Here is a 22,262-nt window from a genome sequence, read left to right on the forward strand (position 1 = left end):
TCTTTTCTGAATCTTGTATTCCAGATAAAAGTTGAATATGGATTTTTTTTTTTTTTGCATCTAGTCCAAGAATGTGTTTTGTATCTCCTCTTCGTACAGAAGTCATAGATAAATCCTTCTTGATTGATGCATGCTACCTTTGTCTTGCAAACAAACAGCAATATGACTTTATGGGTGCCTACAAGCCACTGCTTGTCTCTCCATTAAAGCATAGGTTTGGTTAGCAGAAATGCCTACACCCTGAGGAAAGGAGCCTCATCTGTTGTTCTCTTCTCTTGCTTTGTCCTTTCATGCATACTTCACTATATATCAGCAAGGTTGCTCTCTACAATCTTAGAACACTATTATGAAGGGATTGCAGAGTTCCAGGGGGATAGGGAAATGGAACTGGACAATATCCTGGACCTGCAGGTTGACCACAGACAACTCAGAATAAAATTCTGAAACTGTAGTGTGGTTTGGAGCTGGTCAGAAGAGTGCAACTAAATATTTAATGGCTACTTTATCTGCTTGAATTATGGCTTTATTGGGAAGGCTTCTGTGGTCTGGAGAGTTTTGTTAATCTTGTGGGTTTAGCTTTTTTCGAAGGCAAAATAGCTGTTTCAGCATTAACTCTGTTCTGTGAAAAAAATGTGGTGCCTGACTCACACGTGAAGTGGTCATAAAACAGAATTGTGGTCTCTCAAATGGAATATGCTCAATGTGGAAGAGAGCAATAATTTAACTGATGTTTTACTTTGCTAATCCCATGACAATTCTTGTTGAATTAGCTGAAACCTTTCAGAACAACCAACCAGGCATTATCTCACTCTCCGAAGTTTCCAGGTTAAACTAAATTGTCCTGTTAAAATAGCTTTTCCTGCATAGCAGAACACAGTTCAATTTCCTATTTTTACTCTTAACAATTTTTCTTAAATTTAAAGTGGCATACTTTAGTGATTACTTTCTTTGAAGTGCTTTCCTTAACAATGGTATGTTTTAGTTGGTTTTAGGTGCGAACATAGCAAACCCCACAGGTACCACATGAAGTACCAGAAGATTTGTCAGTGTATCTGTAGGATTGCTGTTACATTATAGAAGGACTTAATATTATTTCCCATTCCACAGAAAAACTCTTTTCCCTAACCTTTGTAAATTTGCTAAAATAGGGACTCATTAAACATTACATTTTAATTTTATATTTGAATACTGACTGGATGAAAAATGCCCCTTATGGAGATAAAATAAGCAGGCCCTATACCCCCACAAACATGGTGACCAATAAATTGTAAAGAAGTGTTTCTTCTCTTCTGGAAATGCACAGCAGAATATGTTACTGACTGTAGGCATAAGGATTTGATGAAAACTGCTGTAGGCTGGGCAAGTTTGGCTCGAAACAGCTCAAATGGATGTGGCTGGAGTACTCATTACTCCTCCTAGGTGTTGTGCCAGAGCCTTGCTGCCTGTGGGTGGAAGGAGTAGAGCTGTCCTGTGCTGTGCCTGTGATCTACAGCAGCCTGGCCTTTGTACTGGAGATCTGTAACTTGGAAAGGACAAGTGTGCCTGCTCTCCCTTTCTGGGGACCTGCAGGGTGTGGAGGAAATGTCACTGATTTAATGTTTGCTCCAGCATCGCTGGGGGTTCCTCTTGACTTGCTGGACAAGTCCTCTGGAACACTGCTGCCACACTTCAAACCCCAGGTGGGTTGTGCTGCTGTGTCTACTTTTATCTCTTTCCCATCACTAGTACATAGAAGCAGGGTTTTTTTGGGGTTTTTTGGTCTGGGTAAGGCTGCACTGGGAGAGAACCTTGTCAAGAGAGGCTGTGTGCCGTGCGACAGATGAGGACACTGCTGGCTGTGCTTTACTGTAACAAGCAGCTCTCTCACACAGGAGGGGAGCTGCTCAAGCTGAATGCTGAGGCTTTACTGCAGTCCATGGTACAAGAACAGAGCTTGGGCAGTGCCATGAGCTGCTTACAATGATAACTGGCCGGTTTTCCATAAGGATGTAAAGTGCATGAGAAGGCAAGGTATTTCTAAAGCTGGTAAGTGCTATAGGCCTTTCATGGCTTGGAAAATAGCTTTGAAGGCAATATGGGCACTGAAACCAACACAGTGGAGTCTCACCCTTGTAACTTATTCTGTGAAAGCCCATTTTCAGTTTGGCTGAGAATGGAGCACATCAAAAGCTCCCACCATAGTCAGATTTACAGAAACAGTACAGATGACAGATTAAGGATGTTTATCTGCAGTTTGTGAAGGGGAGCAATACCTGATGTGTTCATGGCAGCAGCAGCCAGTTGCTTTGCTCACAAACATCAGCTGCACTACAAGGAGGAGGATTATAATTAATCTGCTGGTGTATCCACTAGAATAACGCAGATCTCTGCTTTCAGAGGGGTTGTGTGATCTTCCTCTGATGTTTAAAACATTTACCACAGCATCTGACCCAACTCTAAGATTTTCAGGCATCTCAAGTTAGCAATAGAGGAAGGAGCCAACAGCATTTTCTTCCACGTGGTGTCAGTATTGTTCTCTCTCACTCCAGAGCTGTTTTTCCCTTTGAACATAACCCTTTAATATGTTCTGAGAACCTATCTTAAAATTAGATATTACATTTCTATTTTTGTAGTGTATCAGAGCATCAGCCTGTTCCTTCCTCCGATAATTAATTGATATCAGAGAGTCATGAAGGAAGGGTATGAATTCACCTCCAAATCATTATGAAATGCAAGCCTTTTTTATTTTATACTTGTGTCACCTTCCTTACCTGAGCAATATCTAAGGACTGCCAATAAAATCTCTTATCACTTTTGTGTTCCCGTTCTTTGGTGAACACGGCCAATTTGATTTGTTTACTAATGTTAAAGACTTCTTGAAAAAAACATGAGAAGTGAAATCTTTGATAGGAAACCAGCCCTTGGGAAACATAATGTATTTGTACTGAAAGGCTTATTATATATAAGCATCAAATATTTCCACGTTATGACTTATCTTTGGGTGTACAGTAGGGGAGATGAATGACATTATTTAAAACCCTTAGCGGTTTTTAATTTCATGCAAGGTTAGGGTCAGAAGTGAGAAATGTTTTCAGAAAAACCGGAAAGAGATGTATAGTAAAATAAAAACCTGAAAAAATATTCACTGTCAAAAAAGAAATAGGGAAAATAAGAAAATCCAACTTTTTAAAAACAGTAGTTAATTGTAGGTCATTTAACTGTACTTGGTTACAGAGCAACAGTGAATTTAAAAGGCGTATTCTGAAGGCACAGTTTCCTCTCACGCTGCCTCTCCCACACCCACCAGTTCCTAGACTGCTTTGTTGCTCTTTAATTAGTTTATTTCGCCTTCTCTGGCAAGTACGAAAACATCCTTAAGCACTTAAACAACACCAGCTGAGAGAAGAATAGGGCTAGCACTTATCGCCTTGCATGCAGAAAGACTCAGCTCAAGCTTGAAAGGGCATTAACATGTTACAACCCAATTCAGTTTCCTCCTCTCCCAGTTTTTTTTTTGGTTTTCTCCTGTAGAGTGGAGTCTGCAGTGCTTATTTGCTTCAAGTAAAAATGGAAATGCATGTTCATGAGTCAGCATTTTTGCTAGATAGTTTCCAGAACTATCAAATGCTAGGCACCTTCTTATTCTGTTATGAGAAGGAAAGGGATGAAATATGCCTGTAGTAAAATTACAAGTGCAGTTGAGCCAAAAAATATGAGAAGCAAAAGGAAATGTATGGTGAAGTTGCGTGCTACACCTGTTCCCTGGGGTCTGTGTTTAGTAAATTTACATCCAAGTTGCTTTGATTTACTGATGCATCATCTTTAAAAAAAACGTGGAAAGAAACTGGGGAGGAATAAGTGAAAAAAACATTCCAAGGCCATTTTTAATTTAAGGAAATATTACTGCTGTTGGCTTTGCATGCATGGGTTGGCTTCTATGGCTGGTAATTTAGATGGATGCTTGAAGCTAAGGTTCTGCCAGCAACTTTAAACCTGACCTTTGAAATTTCACTGACCATCTGCTTTAATTAGATGTTGCCCTATTCCTAGGGGACTGCAGATGTGCTCACAAGGATTCAGGCTGGTGTAGGGATCATAGTGTGAGCCTTAGGCTGTTCTGCCAAGTGCTGGGGTAGTCGGCTGTGCCTGGAGATGGTTTTGCAAAGAGCATGGCCTAGGACTGAGTTGTTCTGTAAGCTGCTAGGACAAACAAGTACTTGAAGTGTTGCTGGTTTGATCTACTGTTGCTTCCAGTATTCAGTTGGAGCTTTGCCTGGGAGCTGCTGGTGTCACTGGCTGCATGAGAGCAGGCACAGGAGCTCAGCTTTTGGGTAGTTCTTACACATGGGAAGCTGGGCAGAGCAGGGAGCCACATCTTCTACAGCTTGAAACTGACCTCTGCTCTATTTTGCCCATGGGAGGTGATGCAAGAGAGGCTGAGATTCGCCAAGATGGGCGGTGCCTCTGCCGGGCACAGGCAGGAGAGGAGCTGGGTCAGGGAAAGGCTGATCCCTGTGCCAACCCTGCGGGCTGGGCAGTGGGAAAGCTGAGCAAGTAGAGGTCTAAGTAGAGGAGGACAGAAGATATCATAGCATGTCCTTTACAGGCTCTAAGATCTGTAGCTTTAGGATTTTTGTGTGTTCTTTTGCCCTTCACCAATGACGTGAAGATGAATGGGACTACACTGAAGGGAAAAATACTACTTTAAGGAAAAAAAAAAGAAAAAACCCAAAAAGAAACATTTTGATGTATTAGTGATTTGTACAGTATCTTTAGTATTTTCATAGAGTTGTAATGGAGATCAAATCAAGAAATTGTGATTTAGAACTCTTTACTCTTTTGGTATGTTTTAGTTCTCTGACTTCTAATTTTATTTCCAGGCTCTCTGGGTATTCCATGGATAGCTTTGGCTTCCATAACCTTTTCCTTGGTCAATACAAGAGGACCATGCAGCAATAATAGAGATTGAGCTGGATTTGGATACAGGGAGTGCACTCTAACTCAAAACCATACAGTAGTTATAAAAATGTGTTTGTCTTTTGCATATTTTCTCTAGGAAACTATAGTAAGCAGTCTACCACTTAATTGCAAGAAATTATGGATGAGCAAAATATTTCCTTGGTTAAATATCTGATCTGCTGCTTTGCTTTTCTTCCAACTCTTGCTTGATGTCGTTAATGTTTATATTAATTCCTGGCTACTTTGCTGATCATTTATATTCCATGATGCCTTCCTAGCTTAACCAAAATGCTGGTTGTGGTGGAGGATGGGGGAAGACAAAGATAAACTGTTTTAAATCAGTATTAAATTGGCTGCAGAATGGTGAAGAGCTGTATCTGTTTAATTAAACTTTGCATCCACCAAGCATGGTTTATACTAGAAGTCTAAAGAACTTGGGAAAATTGCTGTTTACAGACCTGCAAATTGCTGTATTCTAGATGATCAGTGAGCTGAGCCTTTCTCTTCTCAGTAACTTGTGTATTTTTCCAAAATCCCCTGGATCTGTCTGGAGCATGAGTTAAATATTAGCAGCAGCCAACACTGTTGACTTCTTTTCCTGTGTTTCTTATTCCCTGTCTTCACATGGTAAAAGATGTAGCACTTTCTGACCAGAGAGAGCATAAGTAGATGAAATCTAAAGTCAGATCCATTAATGTCTTGCTCCTTATAAAGTCTCTGTTTCCAATGTCTACAGCAAATCCAGATCCATGTAATTGTCACTCTTTATGAAGTCAGTTTGCTTCATTATAACAAAACAGGGAGGACATTAATTCATTTGTATGCTTAAAATTATAATGCTGATATGCTGTTTCTGAGAAGTATGCTTAGGGATCTAAACCATGATTTAGAAAAAACCCCAAACCAATGAACTAACCAAAACCCCAAAAAAACAAACAACTAAACCCCCCACACAAATAACTTTGCAAAGCTTTGCTCTGGTTTGTTTTGAAGCCCCTTGCTGAGAACTTTTACCTGAGACACACATTGCCAAATTATTCTTATGTTTTCCTCCAGTGAAACCTACTTTACTTGTTTAAAATAGCAGAGTTCATATTGAGTGAAAATCAAAGAAAAAAGTAAAAAGACCTCTATGTGCAGCAAAGGAGGGCAGCATTTTTTACATTCTTATTAAGCTGTCTCTCCAGAGGAGCTTGGCACTGCCACAGCCACTCCAGGAAGAGAAAAGAAACTCTTCAGAGTGAGATATGGTAACTTCAATTACAGGACAGGTCAGCTTCTAAGAATGGTGAGGGGAATGGTAGATCTCTTCAACTTCTTCCCACTTAATGGATTGTACAGTATATCATCTATCCTTCTTTGAAAGTTTTGTATAGCTCTGGATTTCTTTGTTTAGTCAAAATGAACTTCAGAGTTGGAAGGGTGCTGCTGTCCCTGTGTACTCTTCAATTGTGGCTTTTCAATTAGTTGAGAGGGAGAAAAAAATGGAAAGTAATGGAAAACAGAAGGAAAAAATAATTCTTTCACAATAGCCTACACTTTATTGAAGAAGTGAAGAGTGCTGTCCTCATCCCACCCTGTTGTAGCTTTTCTACTCTGAATGAAGTATTAATTCTGGAAACAAGCTCTTTAGGTATTCCATTTTCCTTATTCCCTCTTGCTTCCTCGCAGAGGGATGGCAATATTTCTTCCCTACTTCAAAATCTCAGGCTCATTCTGCAGGTTTTGATGCAAAGTCTGGTTTTTGTTTTGTTTTCGTGTTTTTCTTTTGTATTTTCTTCCCCCAGGAATGGAAACCTGTGCTCTTTCAGCTTGAAGTAATTTCCCCTTCTGTTCTATCACTATGTGCTCTTGTAAACAGTTTCTCTCCATTTCTTTTGTGGGCTCCCTTCAGGTACTGGGTGGCCATAATTAGGTTACCCCAAGGCCTTCTCTGGACAAAAAGTAACAGATTACTGTTTTCTTCTGCTTTGCAAATCCAACAGGGAAATTCCCACCACAGCAGAAGAAGAGCACTGGTTCCATTGTGAATAGAATTACAGAATCATTAAGTTTGGAAAAGGCCTCCAAGATCATAGAGTCCTGTCTTAAATATTACTATGCCAATTTAACTGCTCTAGGTGGTGCTTATATATTATCATGGGCAGGTTTTAATTTCTTCAGTGAAGTGGAATGCATATTTGAATTACATAACAGTGACTTTTTGACATTTTCACAGGGTGTCTCTATTCTTTCCTCAAATAGACTAGTCAACAAATTCCAACCAAAAATGCTCACTGTGCGAGTAGAACTGCATGAGGGTTTGAAGGCATGATGGGGTCAGCCCAAGGGACTTGTGTTATTCCACAGAAATCCTTGGAACACCATGTGAATTAACCATGCATTGGGTTAATTCACCAAATATTAAGTGTAGTAGGGGTGGTGTGTTTTTCTTTCAGGAATCTGATGCTCAGCAGAAGCTGTGCAGAGGTGCCAATGTGAGATCTGTGCTACTCAGGAGAGGGTTAAATCGCATTGGACTGGGCATTTTGCTAATGTGGCTGCTAATTTAGCTAATGTAACTGCTTTCAGTTCTTCTGGTAGTGTTCTCCCCACACTGGATAAATGTGTTATGCGTGTACCAGTTGTTTTTAAATGCAGTAAAACAAGTTCAGAGCAACTGACTGCACTAGGGATGTGGCCCCTCTTTAATGCACTTCTAAAAAATTATTTGGAAGTAAGGTGGGCAGGAGTTCAAAAGGCGACTGATGTATCAGCAGAACCTTTGAATAAAAGCTCCAAAGTGCCAGGAAAATTATTCTATGTGGTTTCTTTCATATATTCTTTATAACTGAAGAGAATATTTAAAAGAAAGAAGGAAAGAAAAAAGGTCTGTAGTGCTTAAAATTATTTTCTTATTCTTGACCTCGCTCTTTTGGAGACTTAAAACCTGATCTGAGGCGTAATCCAGAAAAACATGTCAAGAGGATTTGTTCATAAGCATACAGTGTGTTGACATCAGCAAACTCTTATTATGGCTGTCGTGTTCTCTATCCTGAAGCCTCATTCTAATCTCCTGGCAGCATTCAAGCCCAGTGCTTTCCATTTTGATTGAATTAATTAGTGGAGTTTAGATGACTCCCCAATTCTGAAATTGTCAGAATTTTTATAGCAGGGTGTTTTTAAAGGCTATTTTTACCCTAGTTAATAGCAAGTAGGACATCTGACTACATTTCTGTATAGCTTAAATTGAAAATGCATGGCCCATTTGGAAGCAGAGAGAATGGTGAGCGAAAGCTATATTTATGTACTTATCTTGCCTTTAAAGTTAATCTCCTGTTACTAGTCTTGAGCCTTTCAGGTTGCCATAGAAACTGCCACAGCCTCCAACTGTGCTTCTCCCAAGACTTAATTGCGTTCTGAGTTTCATGCGCTCTCTATTAACTGCTGCACTGGAAGACACGGGCACGTTGCAGAATGAGTTGAATTAATGGTTCAATATGATGTATGCATTTTTTAATACTATGTTTCTATATCCCTTTTCAAGTTTTCCTTCACCAACTGATTAAATTCTTCTGTAACATGTAGTGATACCACAGGGATGGATTATCTCTGCTGCCACTATATTTGATGTTTTCAAGTTTTTCATGCCATCAAAGTAGCTGCAAGAGTCATTAGTTTCAAGGACTTGGGTTTTTTTCCCCTGGAGAAGTCAGATTATTCCTGAACTATTTTATCTCTGCTGAGTTTTTTTCTGAGTCTTCTCCTTCACCTCTGAAGGCAGCATTGATGTGCATACCTGCTATCTCAGTAGCTCTGGTAAGCTTTTGCTGACTCAATGCTCTTTTACCACGTTGATCTGTGTGGGTCAAAGGCAGTTGTTCAGACAGGTCTGTTTTTAGGTGGGGAATATAAATTCATTAAAGTAAGAAAGTCTGAATGCAAGGTTTGGTAAGGCTTTTCTGGGAATTATTTATTATGTCCTTGATGAAATTTTTTATCAGAACTGGACTGATAGTGTCTCATTCAACTAGCAGAACAAAATCTCAGGGATTTGGATTCACACTTGGCTCTCAGCACAATGATGCTGTCAGTGCAAATACAGTGCTCTTACAGATACCATTCTGCTTGTGAGGGTGAATTCATGGAACCAGTGGTTAATATCATTTGTGCTCATTGGATTTAAGTCCAGAACTTCATAACTAAAAAAGGAATCTCCACTGTTCTTGTCTTGTGCAAAAAGAGGAGAGAAAATGTATCCCCCTGTTAAGCCCTCTGCCTCAAATCTGCTTTGCTTGTGTCTAGTGGGTAAGGGATGGGGACACTGTTTCTCTTGCACCCAGGATATTTCTGTGCTTTTATTAATGGAGGCTCAGAGATGTGCTTTTATCAATAGAAAACACTCCACAACTGATAAAAGAACAGTGGCAGTGATGCTGAGAAACAGGGCGAGGTGAGGATATCACCAACATGTCACTTCATATATGTCAATTTTACTTTTAGACACTGGCCTTCTGAAGACACTCAAATACATCCCTTTTGACTTTTAAATGTTTCAAATACCTTTTAAAATCTGACCCCTTTGCTTATGTTTTTCATGTGGTTCATGTTGTTTACTCTTTTTGTAATTCTCCATATGTGCTACTTTTCTTGAATTATGTATTGGTGGTCCCCTATAAAAATCTTTGAAAATTAGTTCAAGTAAGCAAAGTAGCTTGTCTGGTCTCAGCCTTACTACCAATATTTCTCTGTGAATTTGTGTGCTAGTTTTAGATTTTTCAACCAGAAAGAGGAATTGGGAAATGATGAAATTATGACAATATTGTCAGGATTAATCTGAAAGAGTGATGACAGTTTTACAGCACTTCCCCACCCCCTGCATCGTCTTTGTTTTTTTTCCCCAGATTCCTTTTTTCATTAGCTTCCTTCTTTACACTTCTTGCCACAACACAGTGCACATTCTGTCTCAGAACTTAAATCTCTTCCAATCCATCTCAGCTTTCCTTTTTATCTGCTCTGTGAGCTTGCATGTTGAAGGGAGCTGGGTTTCTTTGCCAGCGCCGCTCAAGTGATGTTTCCTCGATTGCCCTACGGAATGCCAACATATATTCTTGAAATCTGTGTATGCTGGAGATATTCCTCAAACGTTCTAAAAACACTTGCTTTGGGATGGGATTAATTTGGATTTGAATATAAAATAAGTATTGCTTGTTGGCTTTTTGCTGCTCTTGAGAAGCCAAAGAGCTGCCGTGTCTCCAAGTTGTTGGTCTCTGAGCTCTTTCCAGGCAGTGACAGCACTTTCTTTGCAGGACGCACTGCTTGCACTGTCTCTGCAGGCATTCAGGACAAAGACCTTGCCCATCAGCTGGACAGCCCAATGTGTGAGCACATAGAAGTCTTGACACCAATTACATGCAGTTCCAAAAGAGAAAAAAGACTCTTTAGAAGACTGAGATGTGCCAGTAGCAGCTTATTTTACTCCACTCTAAAGTGTATTGTGAAAGCTTTTTCACACAAGCTGTAATTTCTTCAGATTTCTGTAGTTTATATTAATTTTAGGATGTTCCTGCTGTTGATGCCTAGTTGCTAGGCTTTTCTGTAGGCACATGGCAGCTTTGGAGTACAGGTGTATCGGATATCCCTGGGGCCACATCTGCTCATGCAGTTCTCGTTAGGGATTGCAGTGCCTTGTTGCAGAGAGGCACTTGTACTTTGCTTCTCCTGCCTTGCCAAACACTTTTCTTTAGGTACCTGTTGTTCATCCTTCCTTCCCTTCCCCATCCTGTGAAGAAAACTGACTCACAACTGGCTCTTTACATTACCCACAGGTGAGCAAAGAGTAGAGGTGCTGCTTCCTCGCAGCCTTTGTGCTCCTCTTCGTCAGACGACATGCGATGCCGCTCTGGGATATTTGTGTTGGAAGGCGGGCTGTTCCTGGGAGCGGGGAAGAGGAGCAACGCTAGCTGCTGGCAGAGGTCAGGGAGACAGATTTGAGTCAGGCTGCTGAGTGCACAGTGGAAAGATTAAACCTGGAAGCTCACTTGTTACTTTAGGCTCATCTCCTAACCTTGTTCCTCAGTATAAGAAAGGGTAGAGTGAAATTTGAGTTTTGACTAAGCAGGGATGCTGCCGAAGAGGTTCATACATATCTCAGGCAAATATCCCACTGGATCAAGCAGAAGCACTGGGAAGAGGATGCACAGGTAGGGAAAGGCTTGTTCAACAGTTCTCTTGAATTTGTATCACTTTATTTTTTTATTTACTGCACTAAATACAGTATATACTAAATAAATCCTCTAGCACATACTGAGCAAGATGGGAGGTGACACTGAGTAGAATGTAGGGTCTGTATGGCTAAACATTTAAAATTCTTGAAATCTAGACCTACTTGCTTTCCTTTAAATGTGATTTATGTCTCTCTACTTCTCATTTGTGCCTCCAGAATCAATTCTCAGTGAAAATTCTGTTTTCTGTTTTGACCCTGCTCGCCTCAGTAGTCATTTAGCAGAAGGTTTCACCTATGAGTTCACTAAGTGGGTAATTCTGTGTGTCCTTGCATGGCATGCAATGGAAACATGCATGGGCTCTATTAATACCTGTTCTTACATAAACAGAACTGATTTCATTCAGTTCTGCAGCTAATGAAGCACTGTGGGAACAAGACAGCCAAAGCTTGGGAATTACTCTACAAGGAAGAAACTCAGTGTTTCTTGGAACAGCTGCCTATGCTCAAGGCTTTCTTGGTAAGAGCCAACAGTAACAAGGTCTTATTCTGAACAGGAGTCTAAATAAACAGATTTTTTCTGCCTTTTTTGAAAGTTTATATGCAGAAATCCCAAAGTTTATTTCAAAGAAGGCTGAATTTTTATCTAATTACAGCCAGATACTCAGTTTTGAGGGGGGGCTCTAATGAAAGAAAAGAGGAATTGGAGTCCCAAATGGAGACTTATGGGAAATTGTTTTCTTTATTTGTTTTGAAATACTGACAGGAAATAGGTGGTTTTTTCCTCAGTTTTCTGTCTGTTGATTTCTTTATCATAGACAAAGCTGAAAGGCATATGGTGACTGACTTAGCAATAATTGGATTGCTAGCAACAGTTACTATGAAAATTTTATTGCAATAGCTACAGAGGTGGCTGAAATGTGGTAGATAGTCATATAAAATGCTTTTTTGAGGGGTGGTAGAGAGTATAATAGAAGTATTACCTGGCATTAGATTTACAGAGTAATAACTTCTAAATTACTTTAATTTTTTTTTTTTTTTTTTTTTTTACATGTATATTGAATTTAAATGTTAAATTCAAACTTGTGCCTGGAAAGTCAGTATCTGCACTGCTGTGTCATGTGCAGGTGAGCCCACAGCCTCACCTATCTGTCTGGTACTTCCCTGGTGCACACAGGTGCAGGAACAGGGGGAACTCTGTTTGCCAGTGGTTCCTTAGCTGGGCTGAACACTGATGTGCTGAAGCTCTGTGAATGTGCTATCAGCACCAGAGACTGCCTGTTAAACTGGAACCAGCACACATGCCATTTGATGCTGGGGCTTTGTCTCAAGGGGTGCTACTTCAAAGGTGTCTTTGGTTTCCAAAGACTGCCTCTGGCTGGATAATATTTCAGTATAAAGATAACATCATCAGAGATAAGAATAAAGAAAAGATGAATGATCCTGTTTATTCTTGGGTTATTGCTGTTTGTTTTCCCTGGGCTGGAAGATACAGTTAAGAGGAATTTCAGAACAAAGTCTTGCATATTAAAAGCTGCTGCAGAGCTGGCAGGAACTGATACAAGAGAGGGCAAGGCTCTGCCTTAAATCCTTCTCCACCATGCATTATTCTCCCCCTTCCTTGGCGAAATCTTATCTTCAGCCACCTCTGTCCTTCTGTTTTAATAACATGCTGCAGTGGGAATCTCAGACTGATGGGGAAAATGTGACCCAGTATATCTGTGCAATGCAGAGGAAGCAGGAGCCTGTTTCCCTTGGCCTGTTTTCCAATTGCCAGTTCCCAGTATGTCTTTATATTATCAGTGGAAATATTAGTAGGAAGCCAAGCAATTACTAGTGAATGCACTGATCTGCACAATCAGTCTTCAAATAAGTCAGGATAGCTGCTCAATCTTTTGCATTCAATGCAAATGGCAAGAGCTGATGTGCAACAAGTCTGTTTGCTGAGACCTCCATACAAAAGCAACAGCAAAGGAGACGCCACTCTGCAGAACAAAACTGAAAACAATTTGTACCATATGTTCAGCACCAGTGAGAAAAATGAGCCATTTATTCCCCAGTCCAAAAGTAAGTTTATAACTCTCTTTATGAACTTGTTTTTCTGGATCCAAACATAGTAAAATGCAACCTGGAATTTCTTAACTGCTCACAATTGCACCTGACCGCATGAAATGTATTTCTGAGGTATTGCAAAAGCCTGTCAGAATCAGAGAAGGACCAAAAAAGCACAAAGAAAAATCACAATAATAAAAGAATTAAAAGGCAATAACTTTTAAAATAATTGAGGAAGTATTTAAATTAAGAAATAATCTCGATTCCCATTTCCTGGGAATGTGCACTGTGCAAGGAAATAGAAGGTAATTATGCTAAGAAGACCTGTGGTAAAATCTTTAATTATAATCATTCAGAGAGAAGTTAATTAAAAGCATATCTTTAATGTAGCAGAATGGTTTTCCCTACATGCCACCATTTGGGACTGACTCTCTTCTGCCCTCTCTGTTATTTAATTTAAATAGTTCCAAATAGCTGTGGATGCAGATTGTCTTCTGAACAATGGCTTGTGTTCTGGGGGGGGGGGGGGGTGTGCAGAAGGCTGTAGCCTTTTCTTTTTGCTGGAAGATAAATAGCACCTCTCAGTCCTTATTACTGTGTAAAGGAGTTACAAGAATAACTGCAAGATTTGAATGTACAAGTTTCCTGGGAGCTGGCCTTAGCCATGCTCCCTTTTTGCTCCTGTTTTCCTCCCCCAGGTGGATGCCACATGTGCTGGGCTGGGTTGATGGTTGATGGTCCCTGGCAGTGGTCAGTCTGCTGACACACCTTGCTTCACAAGCTGCTGCTCTGGCACTACACTCACAGCTTCCACCCTGTCTGAGCTCCCTGGGGTTTGGCCACGGAAATCATTTAAAGGAAATAGCAGGTGGGCGTGGAGATGTAAACACAGCCATGCAGATGAAGTCTGGTGAAGGTGAATTTCAAATGCCCAGCAGGTTAACCAGCTTTTCTTTAAAGCGAGGAAGCTTTGGTAGCAGTGCCTACCTGCATGGAGAGCAGTGTCGGGCTCCCACAGCCTTTTGGTAATTAATCACAGATTATGAAGGGCAGCAGAGAGGATTTTCTCCAGAATTTTTTTCCAAAAGTGGTTTAAGAGTTTCTCAAAAGGTGGAGAAGTTGACAGATGGTGCAATACCCTAAAATATCTATGGGATAGGAATGTACTACCAGTCCAGACTCTATCCTGTCTGATGTGTCCATGCCCAAATACTTGGTGTGTATGGTTTGGTGTATTTTTATTTTTAAGCAATGAAATTAGTTTCCAAAATATTTCTATATGTCTTTCCCAAACTAGGCATACTAAATTATTGCTAATGGGGGTAATGGTTCATTTAGCTACCAGCTTCCCAAGTTAGACTTTAGCTTATGGTGTTCAAAACCAAATCAGCCCTTCCACTGTTGCAGTTGTCCATGTTTCTGGCTCACAAACCCCACACCAGTAGTGAAATGCATCCTTTTTCTGCTCCTTGCCCCAAAAAAGTGCTAATGAGCACAAGAAGACAAATCAGTTCTGAAGCTTCTAGGCGAGACATTAGGAAGAACTTTTGAAAAGAGACTGACGGAAAGAGAGAGAACTTCACCTTCAAAATGTTTGTTTGTCTGGCAGGCAGTGTGCCAAGGCAATTGTGTGCTCTGAGGCCATGCGTCAGCTGAAATTTGAGGGAGGTGGAAAGATGACTTTGAGGATGGCTTGAACAGTAAGTGAGCAGCACCAACACTTCCACCCCTGCACTGCTTTTGTTTTCAAGCTGCTGTGCAGTAGACACTCCAAAGTTGCTTATTAGAAGTCTTTTTTTGGAAGAATTAGAAGAGCAGGAGGTGCTGGGATAATACAATCAGTTGATTTTATTGGGCTAAACAAAACCCCTGAAGACGCTTTCTGAGCACAGAGTGGCATTTCAGGGCTCTGTGACAGGTCTGAGTTGAGGCAGGGAGGGAGGAACCAGGCCAGAGCAGTAAGATAGCATTTCTAAACTGAGGTTTTGCTGTGCAGCAAACAGAACAAGTAACAAAATGAAAAATTACTATAGATGCATTTAATCAGGGTAATTGGAAAGCCTTTTTTAGGAGTTTAGTTTGTATTACCCAGCTCAGTGTAGAGAAATGGTGAGTGCATCATCATATCAGTTTCAAGTGTTGATAACACAGTGAGTGATTGCCTGCTTTTTATCACTTCCCAGAATGTAATTTTTCAAGTTAAAAGTAGCTGTTTCTGTTAAAGGAATAAACATTTAAACATTTAGGTGGATGGGAGTTTTTACAAACTGTCCACAAAATTAAAAACAACAATTTGTTATTAAATTTTTGTCAACTGATGTAACCTCAGGCTGCTGATAATTTCTATTCTAGAAAAGCTGGACTAATATGTTCTGGCCATAGAATGAGAGAAGGCCCAGTCAAACCATACACTTTCTGCCTCTACTAATTTTTAATATTCTGTAATTATTATTATCAATCTATATTATAGATCTTTTGATCTATCAATAAATTTTGAGATTAAGACTTAAGTAATTGTCATAGTGAATATTTAAATATTTTACATTTCAAGATATGTTTCTACCAATCTGTTTCTATCACAGTGTTTTTCTTTGGTAAAATTATGTTTTTCAACATTAAATATATTCCTTAAGAGTAAAATCCTGAATATCTTTGCTCCAAATCTCCTAAGCTCTGTTTAGAAGGTGAGCTCTCAGCATCAAATGGCACAGTAATTTTTCATCCTGCTTAAAATGTATATAAAGTATTTCAGTTGAGTAGTAAAGGCATTTTCTTTCATCACTTTCATGCCAAAACAATTCATCTCAAAACTTCTTGCTGGTTCACCAGCAAGATATTTATTACCATTGTAAATTTATTTAGTACCTTACTGATGTTACATGACTTCTGATTGTTAAATGACTATCAAACATAATAATAGCTTTCAAAGAGCATAATAAAGCTAAACATCTGTAACAGTGCTACCAGGTGCTGCAATATAATCTCAGTTTAAAAAAGTGAAACTCAAGTTTTTAGTGATTCTTGTATATTGCATACTCAGAGAAGATGCATTAATAAAATTAATACATGTATTGTTGAGCTCTGTTCCTCTTTGGAATGCAAATTCCAGCTCCTGGCTCTAGGAAGTGTCAAGATATCTGCAGAGTGGCTGAAAAAGAAATGTCAGATATTGACTCAGATTTGCTATACCTCTGCCTTAGGATGACTTTATGATGCCTGTAAGAAGCCTGTTTTCTGTCTGGAGCACGTGATCTCTCAAAAGTTGTATTGTAATAAATTATCTTGTGGGTGTGCTCACAGTGGCTCATTTTGCTATGAATTTTGAAATACTGTATTCAGAAATATGTGCAGCCGTTTTTTGAGAATTGCTATTATATCTTCCCTCCCAACGGTACTTTTATAATGATTTTCTTTTAATAGGAAGCCAGAAAAATATTTGCCATAGCAAAGCTTAGCAGAACAAACTTAAGGAGTTATGTCCAGAACACCGTGGGTTTCAGGTCATAAGGGTGTGCATTTTTAAAAAGTACTAGCTTATCTTTTAATACTCTTGCTACTGAAGAGGATGATCTTGGGGGCTACAAACTGCTGTTTTTGTGTAAGTAGATGCTGTAAAAAGAGTGCCCTCAAAGCACTGTGCTGATTGTGCTGATTGAAATGATGTTTTGGCATTGCAGTCTTTCACTTTGAACAGTACTGTCAAACAAATGGCTTTTCTTTGGTTCATTTTACCCTCCGTTCAAATACCAGTTTGGTTAAATGCAATATGCAACAGTTTTGTGAACCATCCTGCACTAGATTAACCATTAGTGAAAGAAGAAAAAAAATTTAGACCCAAAGCCTAACTTTAAAAGGGAAAGGAAAAAAAAAAAATCCCTGTGTTTTTGTGTCTTTATCAGATACAAAACGTTTGTTTTGCAGATGTGTACTTTTCTGTGGCTCCAGCTTCCTTGTCTGCAAAGGATGTATTTTAAAATTTTGAGTGAGTTGTTAATTACAGCAATTTCTTACACTAACCAACTTCGAAGATCCCTGGAGAAATCTCAGTTCTTATGCAGAAATCCATGTGAGATTAAAAAATCAGTGATGTGTGTTTAGGGTGCAGTGACAGAAGCAATGACAGTGTGTATTCATAGCTGTGCCACTTCCATGGAGAGTTTATTTTCTTTGTTAATATTGTGAATTTCAGGAAGAAAACACTTAGTGCCTCTTGGCAAAAAGGTTCCAATGAAGACCATGCAATAATTAAAAGTTGATCTTTCCAGATGGAATTGGAACAAAAATAATGCTGACTCTTTAACCTGGGGGAACAGCAGCCACTGCATGGGAAAGGGCAGGCCTTGGATAAGTGCCCAGATGTTTAACAAAATGTTGGAGCAAGTCCAGAATCAAATAAAGCAGCTGTTTGGGGTGGGATGAAATGCACTCACTTGCTGGAGTTTGCAGGGGGCATTCCCGGGTTTATGATCTTAGAATAACTCAAGGTAGAAGAGCTCTCAGGAATTCCTGAGGAGGAATTTTCCTTGCCCCAGAATGTCTGCAGTGCTCAGAGAGTTGTATTGGCTGGTAAATCCAGCACAATGTGATGCTGGAAAGTGACAAGAAGTACTTTTGGGCAACAGGATTAAACAATTGCAATCTCTTATTTACAGTCAGGAAATTTATAGTGAAACTGGGGTTTATGTGCACGTATTAGGGCAGGAGAGCAAAGAAAGAAAATGAAGAGACTTGGGGTTCCAGGTGGGCGTTCTCACGTGCCAGCCCATTGATATGAGAGCTCTTGAGCTCATTATCTTCCTTTTCAGCTGAGCATAATCAGCATTAGGCTTGTAAGTGAATGGAAATTCTGTAGTTCAGCACTGTGTATGAAATTCCTCCTGGCAGGCACTAAGTACTTTGTGTGTGTGTTAGGTTGGGTCTTGCTTTATTTGACAAGGTGGTTCAATGCTTGCCAAACTGTTTAGTATTCTGCCTCTCTTGGAATTAGGCGTTTTTCCCTGACTTAGGACTAAACCAGAAGTTTTATATTTCCATGACAGTTATCCTAAGGTTACTTGAGGCTTGATCAAGGTTACTTGATCAATTTTTGTGAATGACAAGTCCCTCCTGGACAGCTTTGATTGGGTAAGGCTTTTTTACTGCTACCTGATAACTGCACGATGGATGTAATTGCAATAACATTTTTGTGTCTATACTACAATTTGGTGAATGTTTGGAATTTTCTATTTTTAATTTTCTATTTTATAAAGGTGGGAAGGATCACAAAGAACAAAAGGATAAAATGTGGAAGGGGTATCAAAACTAGAACAGATTTTCCAGTTTCCATTTTACATGGTTAACTGTCTGAGGTCCAGATAATACAAGATCTGATTCAAAACTCTATTAAATTATAAAATTAATAATAACACCACTGAGGTCCTTCAAAAGGAAAATGTAGCTTAATCTTAAATGACAAAATCTCCAGTTGGTTTGGGGAGAGACTTTTAAAATCCTTCCCATTTGGCTACTTTGGTGCTCCTTATAGATGTCTCCTGTATTCAACTACGAGCTCTTGCTGTTTTATATTTGTATCTTCTATTTGCTATAATATTTACCAGTTACAGGGTTGTCACAGCTCTTATATTGTGTAAAATTGTGAGTACCCTGAGCAGAAGGGGATTTAATGCATGACATTTTTGACTACTCTGACCCTTTGGATGGCTGTCAGTGACCGCTTGACCTTTTCTGTTACTTCTGAACATGTGGGTGACCTTTGAGCTCTGGATGACCTCTGACCTTTTGGCAACATTTTGAGCCCATCCTGACCTTTCAATGACCTTTGATCCTGCAAGACCATTTGTCCTCTTGCAGTGACCTGTGACCCAGGATGAGATCAGAACTTTGGGGATGACCTTTGATTCCTGAATGACCACTACTATGTTTTCTATTAGGATTCTGTTAGCCTGTCCAGCTCCTTCAGCAGGGCTGAGGTCTTGACTATAAGAATATTGAAAATGCTTTGAAGATCCAGAAGTGGTGTTTATCCTCCCAAAAATAGCTAAGAAAGCACAAGTGAGCAGTGACCAAACTAGTCTGGAATTGAAATCCAGCCTCATACATTCTGTTTTTCCTCTCTACACAGGCAAGCAACACAGAAGATGCAGGAGGAGACAGACTCACATTGCTAAGGTAGGAAGAAAGCATCTTTTGTTTTAACTGCTTAATGGAAACTTTTGATATCTCACAAAAAATTAGTATACTATTCTACTCTAATGTAATTACAGTTGGTTTGTTGGAGATTTGCTGGACAACAACCTAAAGAGTGAAACTTCTCAAAGTCTAAATGCTGATATGTATCAGCTGTAGACAGATAAATGCAGGCCACTGTTACCAGCTGACTCCCAAAAAAAGTGTTGTTGATTCCTGGGTGGGTTACTCGCGTGGAGTTTTTTTCCCATATTCCTCTAGTGTTTGATTTTATAAATTCCTATAACCATGGGTCATGTGTTGGTGTGACCTGAGTGGCCAGGAGGAGCAGTCTGGTGTCAGGAAGTGTTTCATGAATTTGCAGTGGTGTGGGGTTGTATCAGTAAACACATCAATAACTGAAATCCTTTGCTGTGTTTTTGCCAGGAAGACTTGGCTTTTATGAGACTGGCATTTCTCTAAGCAAGCAGCTTTATGTTATGCCCCAAGACTAGATTTCCTTGCATCATTTATCTAGCAGACTTGTCTGACCACAGGGACATAGCTTAGCAAAAAAAATTTCTTAAAGGAATATTTTACCCATAAAAATTAGAACCACAGTTAGGTCTTCCACACCATTTGCATTTTGGAGTATAAACACATGGACTATGCTAATAGCCAAGCCACTGGAAAATCATGGTACACATCCCAGTCTTTAAGATATTGTGAGGTTTTTTCAGTGACCAAGTTTTTTTTAATTCTTCAGTGAAACAGCTGAGGAAAAGATGTTATAGTTCAGAACAATTTCAAGTATTTCCCAGATATTTTGTCCTGCCAGATGCTGCTGAAGTATCCCACTTAATATTCTATTTGCTTTGTCAGTAATGCAGGAGATTAATAAACCACATTAGGTAGGAAATAGCTTTTTGAGAGAACTAGGAAAGATAATTCAAGGTTTTAGACAAAGCCATTGAAGCAGAAACAGGCTGGCATTTCCCAAAAGCTAATCAAATACTAGCAGAGCAATGAGGGAGTGTAACACATCATTTGGAAGTCAAAAGTCAAGGGAAAAGATTTTAAAAGATACTTTAAAAAACACTGCTTCCATTTGCCAGCAAACAGTACCTCCCAATGTCAAGCCTCTCACTACAGAAATTACCAAGTCCTGTTGAAACATTCATCTGTTCTGTGAGGGGGCAACTTTTGAATCAGTGATTGCTTAGGTCTGGTGGAGGATCTGCACATGCTCCTCACTCATTGCTGGATCTGAGACAGAAATTCTGAGTGTTTTATTTCTACATTTTTGATGATAGTCAAAGTGGCAATTGTTTTTTTCTGGTCACACTGAATTTAAGTACTTACCTGTTGGTAAGTAATGGTTTGGATGTCCCTCTGGGTTATAAAACAACTGAATTTCAGTAGCTGAAATGAGAGGAGAAATAAAAATAAAAAAACAAGTGTGTGTAAATGTATTTTATAAATGATGAAGTATATCATCAGGGAGGCTGTGACTGCTCACCTTGAACTCTGCTGGAGCTAGGGCACTCTTCTCAGGGATTTAAGGTCAAAACCCTTCAGATACAGAGTGGAATTAAAGCAAGTTTTTCTGTCTTGTGTTTATGCCATAGATTTTGAATTAAAAAATTTTTTAATTCTCAAATATTTTTGGAAAATTCTTGTGCTATGATTTTGTCTCCCTAATGGAAATTTCTGCAAGAGTTCTAAGTTCTGTATTCTTGAGACATCTAGATTCACATTTCTCACAGAATTTAATGTTGAAAGATGTGCATTCTTTTATGCCCAAGGTCTGGTGAAGGTCAGCAAAAGACTTTTCTTTTCCCCCCCACCAGGAACATTACTGGAATGTGGCATTCTTGAAAGCAATGCTTTATTATTCGTTTAAGAAGTATTGTCAAGTGGGCTGATTGCTGATATGAATTTTCTCTCTTGTTTGTATTCATTTTAACAAAACCAAGTAAATGCTGTTGGTAAATATTCACTCTGCAAGCCCTTAGGCCAGTCAATAAAGCTGTAACCCCAACTGTTACTCTGTTGAAGTGAAAATGCACAGTAATTTGTTTCTAGTGAAAGAGGATGAATGAATCACTTGGCCATTTAGTTTGAGCTAGTGTCTTGTCTGAGCATAGGCTGGAGCACCTGAATGAAGTGAGCTGATCTACAGTAAGCAGGGGTATTATTTACATTGAGCTCGACTGTTAGTCTAAAAAAATATCCAATGCCAAGGTCACTTTTGAAAACATCTTTCAGATGTGGCAGTCTGCTCCCCAAAAGATGTGTACTGCACAAAGAGCAAAACCCATGAAATAAGTGTGTAGGATAGAGAGCTGTAGCCTCAATCTGCTGTGATGGGAATAAGTATTGTGATCAAGAACCTGCTGGGTGTATTATGAAGCCTCCTGATTCTGAACCAAAATGTTGGTATTTGCCATAAAATCACCTTTTCCGTAAGTCTAAGCACAAGGAATTGCTGCCTAGTTTCTCAGTAAATACTCAGTAAAGAATGATGCTCTCAAGAGTACACAATTGGGAAAGGACAGGAACTCTACCTTAGCTTTCCCAAATTGATGGCTGGTTCTGAACTGAGCAAGGCTAGTTACCATACACCTTCTTTCACATTTCTGACATGGAGTATGTTCCTTGTTTGGAATGCCTTTGTGCTGCTGCTTTTATAACACAAGCAGTTTCAGAGAGAACAGGATGATGTTTCCCTTTTTTAGTTACTGCAGTCATGCACTCTGATATCCCAGAACTGGAACTTGTCCCAGTAATTTAACATTTATTAAATTCCTTTTATCATGGAAAAGTTAGGACAACTCACTAGGTAGGTGAGCATGTTACAGATTTCTGTGACTTTAATTCTGTGTACCAAGAGTTGTCTTTCATT

At 39.4% G+C, this 22,262-nt stretch overlaps 1 protein-coding gene across 1 annotated transcript in view; it reads left to right on the plus strand.

Annotated features, from left to right (window-relative positions):
* The window catches only part of FAM13C (family with sequence similarity 13 member C), a 139,553-nt gene that overhangs the window by 21,684 nt on the left and 95,607 nt on the right, over window positions 1-22,262 (plus strand). The window contains exon 6 of the mRNA XM_058840884.1: window positions 19,314-19,360. Coding sequence (XP_058696867.1) covers window positions 19,314-19,360 — 47 coding nt within the window. The remainder of the gene's footprint in view (window positions 1-19,313; window positions 19,361-22,262) is intronic.

This window comes from Poecile atricapillus, chromosome 6 (assembly GCF_030490865.1).
Source record: "Poecile atricapillus isolate bPoeAtr1 chromosome 6, bPoeAtr1.hap1, whole genome shotgun sequence".
NCBI lineage: Eukaryota > Metazoa > Chordata > Aves > Passeriformes > Paridae > Poecile > Poecile atricapillus.